Genomic DNA, 16,135 nt, shown 5'->3' with positions numbered 1-16,135 from the left:
TTGTTTTTAACTTCTGTAGTGTTTTTTTGTGTCAAACCAGTGGAAATGCTTCAAATTGCATCCCCATTTCTAATGCCTCAAATGGATTTTTAAAGCATCTGAACTGTCACAACAGGAGTCTGACAAATGCAGAAGATCTCTGGCCACAGACCACGGGCTTCCCCACAAGTTATTTTTCCTCTGAGAAATACAGAGTTAATGGCAAGAAATAACAGGGCTCTATTGCTTCTTCCTCTTATTTCTCCAAGTCATATAAAACCGAGAGCACAATTATATCATGTTTCTGTTCTATGAGAAAAGAGGGTAAATGCAATTATATTGGAATTATCCCAGACAAGAGAAAACCTGAACTACTAGAACTACGTGTTTCACAACAGGAGTACAAAGCCAACCTCTTTTCCAGATACCATTAATCATATCTAAGAGACAAGTAGCCAGAGCAATGGAGAGCAATGGAAATTTTTAAGGCAGGAAAGTGAATTCACATTTATACAGGATCTGTTAAAACACGTATACCTGACAAATTACTTTGTTGACAACTTCATTGTTGAGCTTTCTATAAATAAGTAGTTGGGTAACAGGTATCAAATTCAGACATAAAAGGTATCTTACGAGGGCCAAAGGATCAAAATCAGCTGTGCTGAATATATTCATGAAAATTGTGTCAGATAAACTCATCTGCTACCACAGGAGTAGGACCACAGACTCCATCCATTTGTCAGTCCCTGTCAGTGCAAAGGCGTTACGTGACGATTACATGCCAAGAGGGAAGACAGCGTTGATGCAGCAGGAAACAACTAGGCAGGGGGTATATGATAACCTATGGGTATGTCAGTAGGAAAACAACTCCGTTAAGAAAAAAATTAAATAAAACAAACATGCTTCTACTAAATGCTGTTTCACTTGCACGCTAACTTCTAGACGTAACAACAAATTGATTTATTTTGCCCAAAGCCTGCGTGACACTAACATCAAGATTACTTTCACCCCTTTTTTCTCCATCTCATAATCAAGCTCCTTTGGATCCATGAAAAGGTGGGGGGGATTAATCCCAACATGATTTATACTGGTGAAATTTTCTTCCTCATCCCCAATATAAATCCTTAATCTATTTTGCAGGAAGGGTGCCGCTTTTGCTCATATTTTATGGTTGGACTGAGTGAGATAGGGGAAGTTCAAATGGTCTGCCCAAAGCTGGAAGAGACCCTAGAGCTCATTTTGGATGGGAGTGTGGGAACCCGGTGGCTGCCTATTATTGCAGGCATAATACTGCCCTCTTGGTGCTTGTGACCAAGTTTTAACTACCAGCTGTTCTTTGCTGAGTTCTCATGGCAAAGTGGGAGAAAACATTGATAGCGCTCTGTTACGCCAGCCAGGAGAATTGAGCTCCCATGTCAAGTCTCATGGGGCAAGAGGAACAGCCCAAATAATCAGAGCTTGTAGCTTTCCGTCCTTGCTAAGTGCTAAAAAAAAAATAAATTAACAAGCGATAACATTTTGTTTCTAACTAAAGCCTTTGAGAATCCTGTATCATTTACAGACATTAATTAAGCTCTACATTTCTTCTGCAGTCAAGCAAGCATAATTCATTGTGTTTTCAGAGACAGCTATTGAAACGCGCACAGCCAAGGAGCTTTTACCAATTTATCTCTGGTGGTTAAACAAAACAGTTTCTGCATGGATGACAGAAGGCAAAGCGACCCCACTGTCTAACCACTCCATTCAGACAATGGAGGACAGGGAGGTGTTCACTATGTTAACGGCACATTTCTGGACAAGGATATTTGAACTGTTTTAAGCCAGACTCAAACCCCCCTATCCTAACACACAGGCCATCAGAAAAGCACGGAGGTAAGCAGTGGGAAGGGCAGGCCCAATATTGTAGAACAGAATGTGATTCGAATCGACAGCCTGCCTGAATCCCAGGAATGAAAATACTGCAGTGTATTTCTCAGTCTTGTTTGGACTGTGTATCTCGTGATAGAAAGTTCAACATTTTTCATCCCTTTCAAAACAAAAGGAAACTAAAGGCTGCTTCTTCAATTACACCTTGAGAAATCAGCACACCAATAAAAAAATCTAAGGTTTTCTTAACAGGTGGAAGCTGAGATAAATTCATAGAAAAACAATCTTCAGTAATGCTGACAGGAATCAAGCATCACCACAGATTGTAATCAAATACAACGATGCAGCTCCTTTTTACTGCCGTGATGTATGCAAACCACAGATCATGCAGATGTCAAAGTACAAATGCTGATGACCTAAGGCACATTTTACACCCAACGTTTAAAGATAAAACGTAGTTTCATATGATGCTAGGAGGATAACCAAACCACTTTTTTCCCCATTTAAACTGCATTTCAAAACAGCTTTGCTATTTTTCTTGCAAATTAGGACGACTTCAGAATTTAAATTTCACTCTAAAAGCACACTGTAAATCATAGGGGCACTAATGGAAAAGATACATGCATACACACGTTGCCTGAAACAACCTCGGCTTTAGTCTGCAGACACTGTTGTAATGCACAATTAAATCAGTCATAAGCAATAACCATTTACTACTATAGATAAGGCAGGGGAAACAAACACTCCTTGTTTGTTTAATCAACAAAATGTTGGCCTAGATGTGTTCATCTCATGTTTAATTCTGAGACAATTTCCCCGACGGAAAGATCTCTGGGTTATATTATTGGATATGTTATGAGACAGTTGATATTTGGCCTTTACACAAGCTTGTTTAAGCAAGCAAACAGTGCTGTGAATTTTCAGAGGAAACAACAGCTATGCTACCCACATCCTCCTCCAATACCGAATCCTGACTAGGGCTCGCTGTACAGTGCAAAACCACACTTACGTCCTGAGTACTGTTTTGGATTCGGAGGAATTCTGGCTTCCAACTTCTTCACAGCTTGAGGTCTCCAGGTTTCCATTCCTGAAAAATGAGACGAGTGTTTAGAGGAACCTCTACTGAATAAAAGCAAAATCCCAAATAGCATAATACATATACAATTATCATAAACAACTAAAAAGTGTTTCTAGCTCAAACTACAAATATGGAATCTAACAGTTGGGCAAAATTAAGGAGATTGAAGATTATTTCATTTAGAAGGAAAAAATTCCTAAAGAGACAGCCAGTATCTTCCAACCTAATTTGTTAATTTATATGAAGCAGCCTGCTCATAGGAGGAATCAACCAAAACAGTTTCTTTGCTCACAGCTCCAAGACCCTTTCTGCCCGTTTTCACTCCGTCCTTTCCCAGAGCAATATTCCAGTGTGCAGTGAGGCTGTAACACAACCACTTTCTCCAATACAGTTTCTGTTTCTCTAGTATTTGTCATTCCTTCTCACTCCAAGTGTGATTTCACACAAAGTTTTCCGGGTGGCAAATGCCCAGTTGTGCCAAAACTACTGACACAGTTGTCACGAGTGGGAATGGCCCGTGGCGCTGTGAAAATGCCACTGGGAAAGAGAAAACCATGGGCACAACTCCAACAGCGCAAAGCAAAATCTCTTACCTACATAGGCAATGCACGTGCCTTGAAGGCAGGATTAGGTACTTCATTTTCAATGGGAGTGCCTGTTGTTTCAGATGTACAGCTCCATAAAGAATTCCATGGTTCCTTACAGGCAGCTTTAATGAAGGCGGACAATTACTCACAGTCCAGAACAAGGCAAGCTGATTTTACACATTCTGTGCTCAACTAATTGTGTCAGGCACCTGCAATTAATCTGAAGAGTTAGGAGTACAAGTGCATCTTTAAGTGTTTGTGCTCCAACATCCTAGTAACATCAGATAGAGAAAATACAGCGGGCTGTCGGTTTGTGTCCAGAAGGTTCAGGTCAGAACTGTAGCAAATTCATCCAAAATGTTTCAAGGGATAAAAATAAGAGGTGGTAGTTTCATGCTCCTCTAAAGTATCAGTCTGAGGCTTCATCTGTAAGAATCCCAGATCTGTACAGAAAGTCAACTAGTGTAACGGAATTCAAGCTCACCCTCACCAGCAGATCTGCTAGATCGTAAAGAACATGTGTTAGCACCACCATTCACCACCCTCATACTGATATTCTGCCCTACCACGGCTCACCATCTCAGAACTCCACAATACTTTAAAATAAGAACTTAAGTTTCAATAATCTTATGACAAGGGCTTAACGTTGGACAATTCCACTGTGGATGGGGAAGCTGCGGCAGAGAGAGATCGAGGGTTTGCGTACATTCCAGTGCACTGCAAAGTAAACCCAAACTAACAAAGGCAAACAAGTAATCCCTCTGATAGGAGCAGCGTAGCCGCAGTTGTAAGAGGTCAGCTGGGGCTTACTTAGCCTTGGGAGTACTGTGGTAAGACCACTTGCATTGTCTGAAACAGCTCATTTAAAACCACATCTTGCATCTCCAACTACGTTGCAGGTAGACATAACAAAAAATTATTTGCTCCAGTTGTTACCGCATATCTGTGACAAAGCTGAGAACCAAATCATGACTGCTTGACCCCGGTAGCTTAGTCTGACCAATATACGCTGTCTCTCATTCAACCTGCGTTCTCACACCAGTGGGGAAGACTTGGGAAATCTCAGCATGTTATCTGTCCAGGAAAAAAGGCGTAACACATGCATAAAAACTTGCAAGCTTATATTTCAAAGGGCCCAAATTCTTCTCAGTTATCCTGAAACAATCCTGCTGGTCCTATAAGACAGCAGAAGCATGACAGTAGGTTTTAAGGATGACTTAAAACAGAAAGGGTCCTTAGAGTTTGAGGTACATACAGGATAACCCATTTTGCTGTTGCGATTTCACAGAGCTAATCCAAACATCTAAAGAAAAATACGCTTAGCTAAACTGACAACGGGGTAAGGATCCACTTCTAAAACATGCTGAATAACACCTCGATCCTTCGGTGCTCACAGTGAATCACAACAGGAGCATTCACAGAGGAACCACGGCTTGGTACAAGAATGGCTGTCAATCTTGTGCTGAAATTTTTAGCGCATCAATGGCCTCTGTGCTTTCTCCTATATTCTCCCAAGCAATTTCACACCCTGCCCGTGCTCCTTTTATTGGGATCAGCACTACTGAAGCTGTAAAATTGGATAGATACCTTCTTTCTGACTCTGGGCTATGCCCAAATTCACCACTTAATCCTACCTGGCCTCTCTCAGCTCTCAGTCATACCCTAAATGCTCATTACTAGCATTTGCAATTCAAAGTGAATGCAATTAACTATTTGAGGTACGTCCCACTGCTTTACTGCAAGGATGGAATAAATCAGAGAAGCCTTAAGAACAATACTGCCAAACACTTCAGTGAATTCCATCACTTTGCTAAGCCGAAGTGTAAAGTTTAACCTATTTTTATTTGATTTAACTCTATTGGTTTCAATATTTGCTCTTGCAGACCTACAGATTGTCCTGCATTTCCAAATAACACTGGGTAACATATCATCTTACCAAAAAGATACGAAAAGAGCATAGGGGGGATATTTAAAGAACTATGCTGATGCCTGCTCAGCGGAGATTGTGCAGGACAGAATCAAGACATGCTGCTGATATAATGTACATTACATGCTGTGACGGCTGCTCCTGTTCTGTTGCTAAAGGGAGAGGATTTCATGTTCCACTGCCATCTACTAGGTAAGATGACTAAAACACATCTTAGCCAATAGATGAAAGACATTTTTCCCCCTGCTGGGAGAAATATGCAAAGAAAACTTCAGTTTTCGAATAAAAATCCAATTTTTATATTCATTTTTCAAAACTTGCCATTAATTCTTAGAGTAAAATTTATTGAGATGACTCACAATGTCATTGTCCTTGTATTGTACGAAATATAAAATATGTATTTGCAGAACATTAGGCACTTGCATTTAAATCCCACTAGAGAGACACATGCTGATTTTTGTAATATAAATTCATAACACAGTAATAAAGCGTAGGCAACTTTCTGTACAAAACGGGAGACGTATATAACTCTTTGTTATATTTCCAGATGTAAACCTCTGCCTATCTCTCAACGCAAGAGCTCTGCATGAGCAACAGGCCATTAAATACGGGTTAGGAGGAGTTAATGATACATCTGATGTAAAGAACAGCGTTTCTGCAGACTTCCACTGCTCTGTTCTCACCAGCTTCTGGACAAAGAGCCATTCACTACCCAGCCTTGTATGAATGCTTTGCATACAAAAAGAGACATGAGAAACAAAAGGATCCTGTAGCCCACAGAACTGTTCAGCCTTGCTTGGCGTTTGGAAAGTTATAGACTCCACTCAAAGGGACTGACTAAGCAAATGAGACCAGAATGTAATGGGTAGTACTGAAAATTTAAATACTGAAAAAATAGAGTAGAAAATGCACCCCTGCATCTCTGTTAAGAGGGAAAGGGAAGAAGAGGGAGGAAAATACTCTTCGAATAACTCAGAAATAACAAGGAAAGGTGGTTCTCTGCAAAAGCCCCAAACAAATCCCTAAATAAGGCTTATAAGCATCAAAACAAGTGACTGGAAGCAGAGATCCTCAGCAAGAATTGTAAGGTGTTTTGAATTATACACACGTAGAATCATGGAAATGAAGTTGCTGCTTCAGTTGAGTAGACAAACCACCTGGTATACAGGAAAACAACAGAGAAAAGAATAGACACTACAGCAACAACAGTGAGCCAAATGCTATATAAAGCTACTGTCCTAAAAGCATAGGCTGCTACGAAGGACCCATTCCTTCAACGTCCTCTCTCTGCCTTTATTCCCTCTCCATTTACCCTCTATCGAGCCATCCTCCAGCAGAAGAAATGAAGCGATAATGTAAAATTAACTTATTTGCGGTCATCATCCAGCTCTGGCTCTCCCATCAAACAGTATCCGTTCCCTTCTCTGTGAACTCCTTGAGATAGGGACCGGTTGCTACTTTATATGCAACTGTGCCAAGCACAGCACGTAACCGCTTTTAAGCAGCGTTGCAAGGAACACGATTACCAGGACAAAATAAAATACCTAAGAGAGGAACTTGGCCTGGTTCTGCTCTCATCTGGACAGCTAAACATCTTTGGCTTCCATCACACTCGCGAGCGTTTAATTCCACAGCGTGCCCGGCGACACTGGGGATACCGCAGGATCTCTGCGGAGGCATCACGCTGCATCCCCACACCCAGGGGCAGGAGGAGCTGGTCTCCTTTTCCTCTCTCCAGGAACTTCCATCAAGGGTTTTCACATCAAAATGCCAACAAGATTTTTTTCTTTTAGATCTCCCTACCCACTTCTACCAAACAAAGAGAAAATATCAGAACGTACAGTGTTAAAGACTTGGCAGGTTTTCAAAGCTGTCTGCCGCATTTAGATGCCAAACTTCCATGAATACTAAAGGGATGCGGATGTCCAATTACTCTGAAATAGCTTTGAAAATACAAGTCATCCCCCTCACTTTTCAACATACCAGCTTATGCCCAAGATTTTGTTTAGTTTGACTTCTACTGTATGTTAAAAGAAAACCTTTACAGGCTGAATCCAGCCAAAAGAATGAATAGGGCTCCAGTCTCAAATTTAATAAAAAGCAAAAGCTTAATTTGAAGTCCTGGAAGGGGGGGAAAAAAAAAAAAACAACAGAACAGATTTATTCACAATCTCCAACAAGCGTTAAAAGTTGCTCAGCAAGCAAATAGCACATCTCTGATTTTACTAAAGACAGAAGTTACCAAAGGGCCCAATTTAAAGTCCACTACAATAAGTAGCATAGCACCGAAAATCCAGTAAGTGTCTTCTGACTGAAACACGGGGAACTGCATCGGTCTTAAAATAGTCCGAATTGTACATTAACAATTTAAACCTTTTCACAGGCCTTGTTCGATACTTTGTGTGACTCCACTCACTGCACTGGATGTCTTGCAGGACAGAAAGCACCTTTAGAAATGTTCCTCTCCGCCCCGTTGGTTTGTGCATTCCTGTGATGACAATGCCAGCACTGGCTGCGGGAATCAAAAACACGGCGAGCACCAGCGCCGTGCAGCTGTGCGATCCCTGCCGTGACATAACCGAAGCCGTGTGTGTTTGGGAGGACCTCCTCCCGCTTTCCGACGTCACGTGAAGAGGAGTAAAGGCAGGGTAAGCAACACGCGTGTCCCTTTAGTCCATCCTACCACACCGGGAGAGAAAGAAAACTACCAACTCCTCCGCAGCCTTGCAGGGAACGAAGATTACAGCGTGCAGCCCCGAAAGGCCTCCTAGGAGCTACCGATGGCTGCAGAGCCTCACACGCTCACAGGGCAGATCACAGCTTATTTTAACAGAGTAAGGCCCAAGCCGGGAAAAAGGTTTTGCCCAGAAGATTCCACAAAACCTCACCGCAGTGCGGAATGATTTAACAAAAGCACGCAGTATTCTGAGTTATTCAAACCTTTTAAAAGTTCATTTTTTTTTCTGCCCTAACACTTCAGTTTCTCTTAAGTACAGCATCTGCTTTTTTATTTGCCTCTGTCACTCGGGGAAGATCATCGCACCTTTTTTGGACAGAATAAATGTTTCATGCCCCAAAATCAGTTAACGCTTGCACTGCTTGGGCAGGACACTCTGCAGACAACATCAAATGACCAACAGGTATCCTCACACACTTAGGGTACAAAATATCCAGATTTCCCAGGACACTTTTCCAAGAGTCCCAGGACTCTCTTTGTCTAATCTGGATTTGTGTATGTCTAATGCATACATCAGACAATTCTGCAGAACTCACAGCGAGAGGTGTATCCACAGCAAATCCAATATAAACTGAATGCACTGGACTTGAGGGCGATTCAGCTTCCACACATAAATTTTGGAGGAAGTTTGTCAATGTGTACGTTCCTACAAAAAAATATGTCCTACAACTGGGAGGTGCAGATGCTGTTCCCTCCTACTCTATGTCAGGGAGCTGCTCACCTGTAAAAAGTTGGAAGGGCCTTTTTTGATGTGGCCACATCACTGTTGTCCCTTGGACCAAACAACAAGAGCTCAGCGTTGCCATTCATGATTGTTCCCTTACTCCATAATCCTGCTCTATCACCAAGGATAAGAAACAGGGCTCAAGCTCTTCACACGAAACTAAAATTGACAACTAATGCCAAAATCTTACTTGTTTTTTTAAGAGATTGCCCTTTTCATTATTTTTTTACTTCACTGGAAAACAAAATACAAGTACTTAGAAAACACAGATTATGCACTGACACCCACTTTAGTCTCTGTGCTGTTATTATTAACAAGTATCACTAACGAGAAAGTTGCAAAAATGCAGGCTCTTTGCTACTTACTCTACACTAATGGAGAGATGAAAACTAAGCTGGTTAAATTCAATTACCATCCATTTCTTTTTTTATTTTTCCTTATAACATCTGCTTTTCTTCACAAGTCCATATTCCATAGCTGCATGTAAATCATTCTAACTTTTATAGCTTAAGTTTCATCTATATTTTGTCCCAAGCCATAAAATTCTAGATTATCCATGATATTCGAAAAGCCAAGAGAAACATCCATGGATTCTTATACACCAAACTCCTAAGATTTGTGAGAGGGGAAGGAAGTGGTGACCTCCTAGGATTTCCTGTGGATTCTATCATTTATTATAAAAGGCTGGGGATAATGTTGACAAGGTCAGGCAGCCTCCGTGCCCTTCCTCTGAAGGAGACGTTGTAACTTGCTCTGAGAGGTACCCATGCCAGTAGGATCAGAATTGGGCTTAGAAAAGAAAGTTCTGTTCTATGGAGACTTCTCCCTTGTGTGTTCTTGCCCTCTTCTGACATTTTCACCTCTTTAAAGCAGCATCAGAGTAGGAGGGCAGGGCCGACTTCCTTAGAGTCAGGTATGCTCCTGACTTGCTGCTGCTCTAAACAGCCGGACTACCCAAACTTACCTGAGATGTTGCTACAAATATCATTTAGGCTGTTTGTTTGAAGCAAAACTGCAGTATATGAACTTCCTTTATTCTCCCTTCCTACCCTCAAAGCCAACCACAAGAGGATGTCCCTCCTTAAAGCAGGGCTTCTACCATGCCAAAAACCAACGGGACAGGAACTCAATCTCTTCAGGACCACAAGGACACAGCAGTGCACAAGTCTGGCCCAAGATCCTGCCCCTCAATAAGCAGCCAACGATGCAGTGAATAACAAGCACGTGGTCTTTAGAAGAGGACACCTATTTTCCTGTTCATTCCTGCTTGAATGCTCAAATGAAATCCCTTATAAACTGGCTATGCACACATTTCAAAGCTGAGTTAGTCCTGTCTGCTTAATTTCTTTTCCAATCAAGGCTGGTTTTCTCTCCTCTGATACACTCCTGAGAAAACGTAACAAAGCCTCATAAATCAGACTTGCCACTTCTTTTGTGCTGCAATCCAATTGTAATATTACAGATGTAATTCCCAGATATGAAAACATTAAGAACTTAATTGCAGAGTTAACTGAGCTAAATTGCACCAGCTATACAATTTACAGAAACCTTTACTGCACGGAGCTGGCATTTTCACAGGAGCCCAAAGAGTTTAGGTGTCTCATGACCAATGATTCTCAAAGAATGAGTAATTACTTTCTACAGGTTGTTTTTAAAATCCTATCATTAATACCTACATTAAAGAAAACAATACAGAAATAGAAACTAAAGCCCATGATGATGAGCTTCATAAAGATCTTGAGTTCTTCCCCCTCTCAGATTCCTGATCTTTGAGTATCTGATTTTATATAACTTCAATGTTTCACTAATTTTGTATGTTTCTATTTTTAAGTTGCTACGATCCTTTTCACTAGGGGAAAATATGGGAAGAAAACAGAACAGTTTATCTAGCAGACTCTACAAACGTCAGTGCAAAAGCAAGATTCCCAAAAGACTTTTTCATCGTCCTTATAACAGTGCAGCCTTAACAGAGCTTAAACATTTTAATGGCTAGTGATGAAACACCACAAAACGATCAAAATCATAACAAGGCTAATTGACTGTAGGATGGACTGCTGTTTCAATGGGTTACCCCTTTGGCCCCAACCTCAAGTTTAAAATGCTTCAATCCTCAATTACAGAGAGATTTAATTATTTCAGTAGTCATTGAAGAGCTGAATTGACAATTCTGGAGAGCGATATCCCCTATTAAGTGCAAAGGGAGAAAAGCACGAGCAGGGACGCCGCAGCTGAACGTGCCTTCCCATGCCTCAGTTCATCCAGACCTCCCCCAGCACCCACAGCTTGGCCTCTTGGGCAGGACCACCTGGAGCACCCATTGAATCCAGCCAGGTGAGGTGACCAAGAGGAAAAGATCCAGACACTTGCACATGAAATAATCACCTGTCCCATACAAGGGTTATACACGCAAAGTCCTCTGCACAGAAGCACGCAGGAGGACAAAACAGCCCAACAGTTACAAGACCCCTTTCCTCGTCCTGCCCAGGGGCTTTGCACTGACCAAAGAGCCAGCCCACCACCAAGGACCCAAGGCAGCCTCCCAGCATCAAGAACTTTTCTCCAAAAACATCACTTTGGCGATCACCCAGCTTAACAGATTTGATAGTAGATTCTAAACTTCCTCCTCAGATACATGGGATCTTTTATAATTACACAAATTAAATAAGTGCAATATATGAATTGCTCTTTGCATAACAGTCTTCTGCCTCCTGAGGACAGCAAAAACCAACCAGATATGGACATGTAAAAATATGGATGCGTGAAAACCCAGGTTGAATCCCAAAACTGTCGCTATGAGTTAAACCCTTACTCTCTCTTTGCGTCCTCCTAAGTACGTGCCTCCTAGGTACCTGCACCATAGTCTATTCCTCTCACTGTTTTTCTTTATCATCTGTTGACAGTAGAGGGTCTTCAGGGTGGGGGCTGTTGCAAATAATTCTAGGCATGTTTGTACAGTGCTTTGTAAAATGAGGTCACAGTCTCAGGTGGGACATTTATTTGTATTACTGAAGTACCTCAGTAAGAGAGAACTAAGAATGGAAGTTACTAAAACTCAAAACTGTGTTGAACTGGGTGGGGAATGCACACAAAGATGCTTTCTGGGCATTTAAACAGGATATATGAACGTACTTTAAGATAAAATAAGTTGTCTTAACACAACTTAAGAGCCTTTAATTGAAAAGCGAGGTGTGTATCATCAGGTTTAGAGCCTTGACTGCCTGATTCACGTTATTTGAACTACTCACAAGTTCTCATTGATTATAGAAAGAAAATTTCCCCAGATACACGTCAATTAATACATAAGAATCCCAAAAGAGCAGTCTGGCAACCCACCAACAAAGAGCAACAAAAGCTGCACTGTTAGGGAAATGATATTTAAAATAGCCATTTTGGGCAAAGCTACTATTTTATTTATTCCAACTTTTTCTGCTAAAAATGTATCTTTGTAAAAGTAAGTACAATAAATCACGTATGAAACATTACTGGCTGAAAGTTACAATGTATATGCATACAACCATTGGTTTCTCCTATAAATTTGTGGCTCTGGCAATTTACATGCTTAGGAAGCATGAGATTCTCATGACACACTGTCACTTGGCAAGTCAGCTCCTCTTTAAAGTTACTAGAATCCACACAAACTTGGTGTCCTTTCATATTTTATTCTTCAAAGATACGTATGTCCAAAACATAGAATCCAAAACTGAGGGTATAGAAAGAATGACCCATTTAAAAGAAGGAATTCCTTAACATTTTTATATTCTTGTATATATGCACTGTCAATTTTTATTGCTCCTCATGTTCTGCGTCAGAATTGGTATGGACTGAAAGGTAAAGCTCACAGTAGTAAATCTAACTGTACGGTCTGCTCCCCAGGATGGCTGCTCTTTCCTCATCTGGCGTTTTACCTGGCTGTGAAGTTATTGCACTTGAGCAACCACAGCTATTATTACAATCACAGCAGGCCTGGCAGCTAGGCATTTCAACATCGTTATTAATTAAGCCACACAACATTCCTACAAAGCAAGTAGTATTATACTCCTTTTCAGATACAAAAGAAAAGCACAGATAACTTATCCATGCCTTATTCCTTATCTACCTAGTGGGAGAGCCAAACTGAAACCTAGGAGTTCTTATGCTACTCCTCTGTTCTAATTACTATATGCCAGAATAACTGTTTCTGTACATCACTTGATTTTGAAAGTGCAGTAAATATGATACTCCCAAAATAAGATCACCTCTGACCCAGTCATGCCTCAGTTAGAATTTAGGGTGAGAAAACTAAGGTTGCATGTTCTAAGCATTTATACAGTTATAGCAGGCATGATTTAACGGTCTTGCCATAAAAGCTATTCTTATAACATTAAGTGGTTCTTGTGCTGTCTGCAAAAATGTATGCCTGCATGTTCATGTGAAGTAACAGAAGAGGACAGTGAATTCTTTCCTGTGTTTGTACAATCCCTGTTTCAAATCAGCAGCACCCAAACAGGAGAGTTAGGTCTGAAAATATCAGTATCCAGCAAAACACAGGAATCTATTCTAGGTATGACTTCGCAGCCCAGACATTCTGTTTTTTTCTGAGGGGAAGGCTATATTAATTTTCTTGTGTCGGTCCCAGTTTGGTTCCTTAACAGTCAGACATAGCACATTTTCCCTACCTGGTGACTATGCTTTAATGAGAGTTGGGATGTGGACAGCATGCATTTACACGTCTTAAGTTTATGCTGAAATTCTAAATTTTGCAGTATTCTTGACATCTGTCCATTGGGTTGTTAAGTCCATGTCCACTAAAAGTAATGGAAGAAATTCCTGACAATATCCCCCTATCATGTAAATGATGGCTCAGTTTCCATGATATACTGGCTCTTACCTGTCAAGGAGCAGTTCCAGTACATCCTTAGTAGAAGCAAAGGCCCTGTATGTTGAGAGGAAGATACTGATGTAGGTAAAATCATTATCCCCAAAAGCTGTCAGAAGGTTCTCCACAAGTTTCTCCAAAGTTCCAGCTTTTATTGTCCTGATCTTGCATGTTTCATACTGGCTGACGGTATGTTCTGGAGGTAACTGGTCCCCTTCAACCTACAAAGTTGAAGCAAAAACAAAGCACAAAAATCAGACAGAAGCCAGATCCCTGACACAGCTTTCACAATGAAACACAGATTAAATTCCATCTTTTCACAGGAATAGTCCATCTTTAGTAACTAAAGGATTTTGTCAATTTTGGCTCTCCAAACACGAAATGCTGTATCAAATAACAGAGGTTTTTAGTAAGTTTATCTTTAAGATATTTCTCTGACATGCTCCACAAAATATTTTATGGTCTAACTGCTATCAAGTTATCTTACGATCCCATCATATATTGTTATCTAAAAGAAAATCCATTAGCCCACAAAGAATAATATTACTGGAGGGAACAATAGTTGTAATTCAGTGTCTGACTTAACTTCTGAATAAGCATGAAAACTGACTACAACCTTAGCATCAGCACTTGCGATTCCCTTGCTGAAAATACCAACTTTGGCTTGCCACACAGAACCTAAGGTCATGAACACATTTGGATGCGAAACATTTCATGATACTTTTGCAAGGAGGGTGTCAAAGTCATCTTGCAAACATGCCAGTATAACATTTCCATTTTCTCTTACAGTTTCCGTTTGGCACAATATTTGTCAACAAATCTAGGGTTTGGTGTTGGGTCTGTGTGTGTTTTTTAAACAGCATTTGTTTTTAATGCTTACAGCTTGCTTTAAGTCTGAAATAACTAGAAACATTCCCTTAAATTCTGCCACTATTTAGAGGACAGTTCAGAAAATCATTTTTGTGTCTAGTTTAAATACTTACTTGTTAAGTATGTGTGATAGAAAGCTTTAAAAATGGGATTGTAAATAAAAAACGTCAACAAGAGCAATCTAAGCGAAAATTTCTCTCTACCTTTGGAGTTGGCTGTCTCTGGGAAGGAACATTCAAACCACTAACGTAAGAAAGGCAGAACTCTACAGGGGCAGCATGGGGAAGCGTAGAGTTCCCCTTCTGTTGCTGCTGTTTAACAGGGACCGAACCTACTGCATCCTCAGCTTGAGGAAAACGTGCTGTGACACACCTGCTCTTCTACCTTGATCTCAATTACATGACATGCATCATCACTATTTAATCACTATAATCACATATCACCAGCACTAATAAAACTGCAGTAACAAAAAAGTCATTTCCCTTGAGAGAAAGAAATAGCTTGAGCCCGTTCGAGTGTCTGCAACCATGAGTGAAAAGAAAAACCTTGTCAAAAATCCCCAGACATCACTATGATTTATGGAAATAAACTATTGGAAGGTCATCTGAATGAGTGAAATATCTTTTTGAAGTATAGAGTTATTTTTATTCGCATTTACTGAGTTTAGAAAGTATTTTAAGGCAAGTCTTGTACCTAGCTAGGATTAATGGCATTATGCAAAGGAAAAATAAGGCCATCATGAAATATTTCAAGACTGGGGGGGGGGGGCGGAATCTTAAATCTTTTTAGGTTAGGTTAAATATATCAGTAGAAAAATACTACAGGAAATAATCTTGTACTGGGCATGAACACACAACAGTCTAGCTTAGTCTTTGCATCATCAATTCTCCTGCAATCTCAGGATAAAGCCTAAGGAGTTCAACCCATTTTCATTGCAGCATTATTCCGCTGCAGATTTCCTCCTTACGCACACACCCACAGCAAGCTTTCAACTGGGACTGCTGTGATGGTTCTCTTCCAAATCACAACCTTCCCCTCCTGGGTAACGGCTTCTGCTGTATCGCGATACCAGATAGTAACAGTCTATCATTAAGTCAGTTTTCCCAGCCTTAGAGTAATATTTTATAATTTAACAACTCTTCTGGGTTTTGAATATTGAGTCAGTATTTATACAGATTGAGAGACTCCCCTAAGTAACAATTCAATCCATATTTTGGGTTTCTCCATGGTTCCTTGACAACACATCTCAAATTCATCCTGGCGAAATACCACCAGGACCGAACATGACGTTCAGACACACGGCCATTTTGACCAGAAGTTTTGCTCCAGAAACTGCCTACTAAGGTATGAGTTAGAAACAACAAGGCTAACAATATTCCAATGTTAACACAACACCTTTGTATCAGACTGAGAACATGAAGACAGCATGTTAACGGCTTACAGTCACTACTGACTCTGGCTTGGTATACTGACAAAACGCAAAGGAAAAAATTAAGCTATTCATAACATAAT

General features: G+C 40.6%; 1 protein-coding gene across 1 annotated transcript in view; it reads right to left on the bottom strand.

Annotated features, from left to right (window-relative positions):
- The window catches only part of RGL1 (ral guanine nucleotide dissociation stimulator like 1), a 53,581-nt gene extending 37,652 nt beyond the window's left edge, over positions 1–15,929 (bottom strand). The window contains exons 1-4 of the mRNA XM_075157014.1: positions 15,893–15,929; positions 14,827–14,888; positions 13,766–13,974; positions 2,855–2,932 (exon numbers count right to left, since the gene is read on the bottom strand). Coding sequence (XP_075013115.1) covers positions 2,855–2,932; positions 13,766–13,974; positions 14,827–14,888; positions 15,893–15,929 — 386 coding nt within the window. The remainder of the gene's footprint in view (positions 1–2,854; positions 2,933–13,765; positions 13,975–14,826; positions 14,889–15,892) is intronic.
- Positions 15,930–16,135: the final 206 nt, after the last annotated feature.

The sequence above is a fragment of the Calonectris borealis genome, chromosome 8, assembly GCF_964195595.1.
Source record: "Calonectris borealis chromosome 8, bCalBor7.hap1.2, whole genome shotgun sequence".
In the NCBI taxonomy this organism is placed as follows: domain Eukaryota; kingdom Metazoa; phylum Chordata; class Aves; order Procellariiformes; family Procellariidae; genus Calonectris; species Calonectris borealis.
This window is presented reverse-complemented; position numbering and strand designations above follow the sequence as displayed.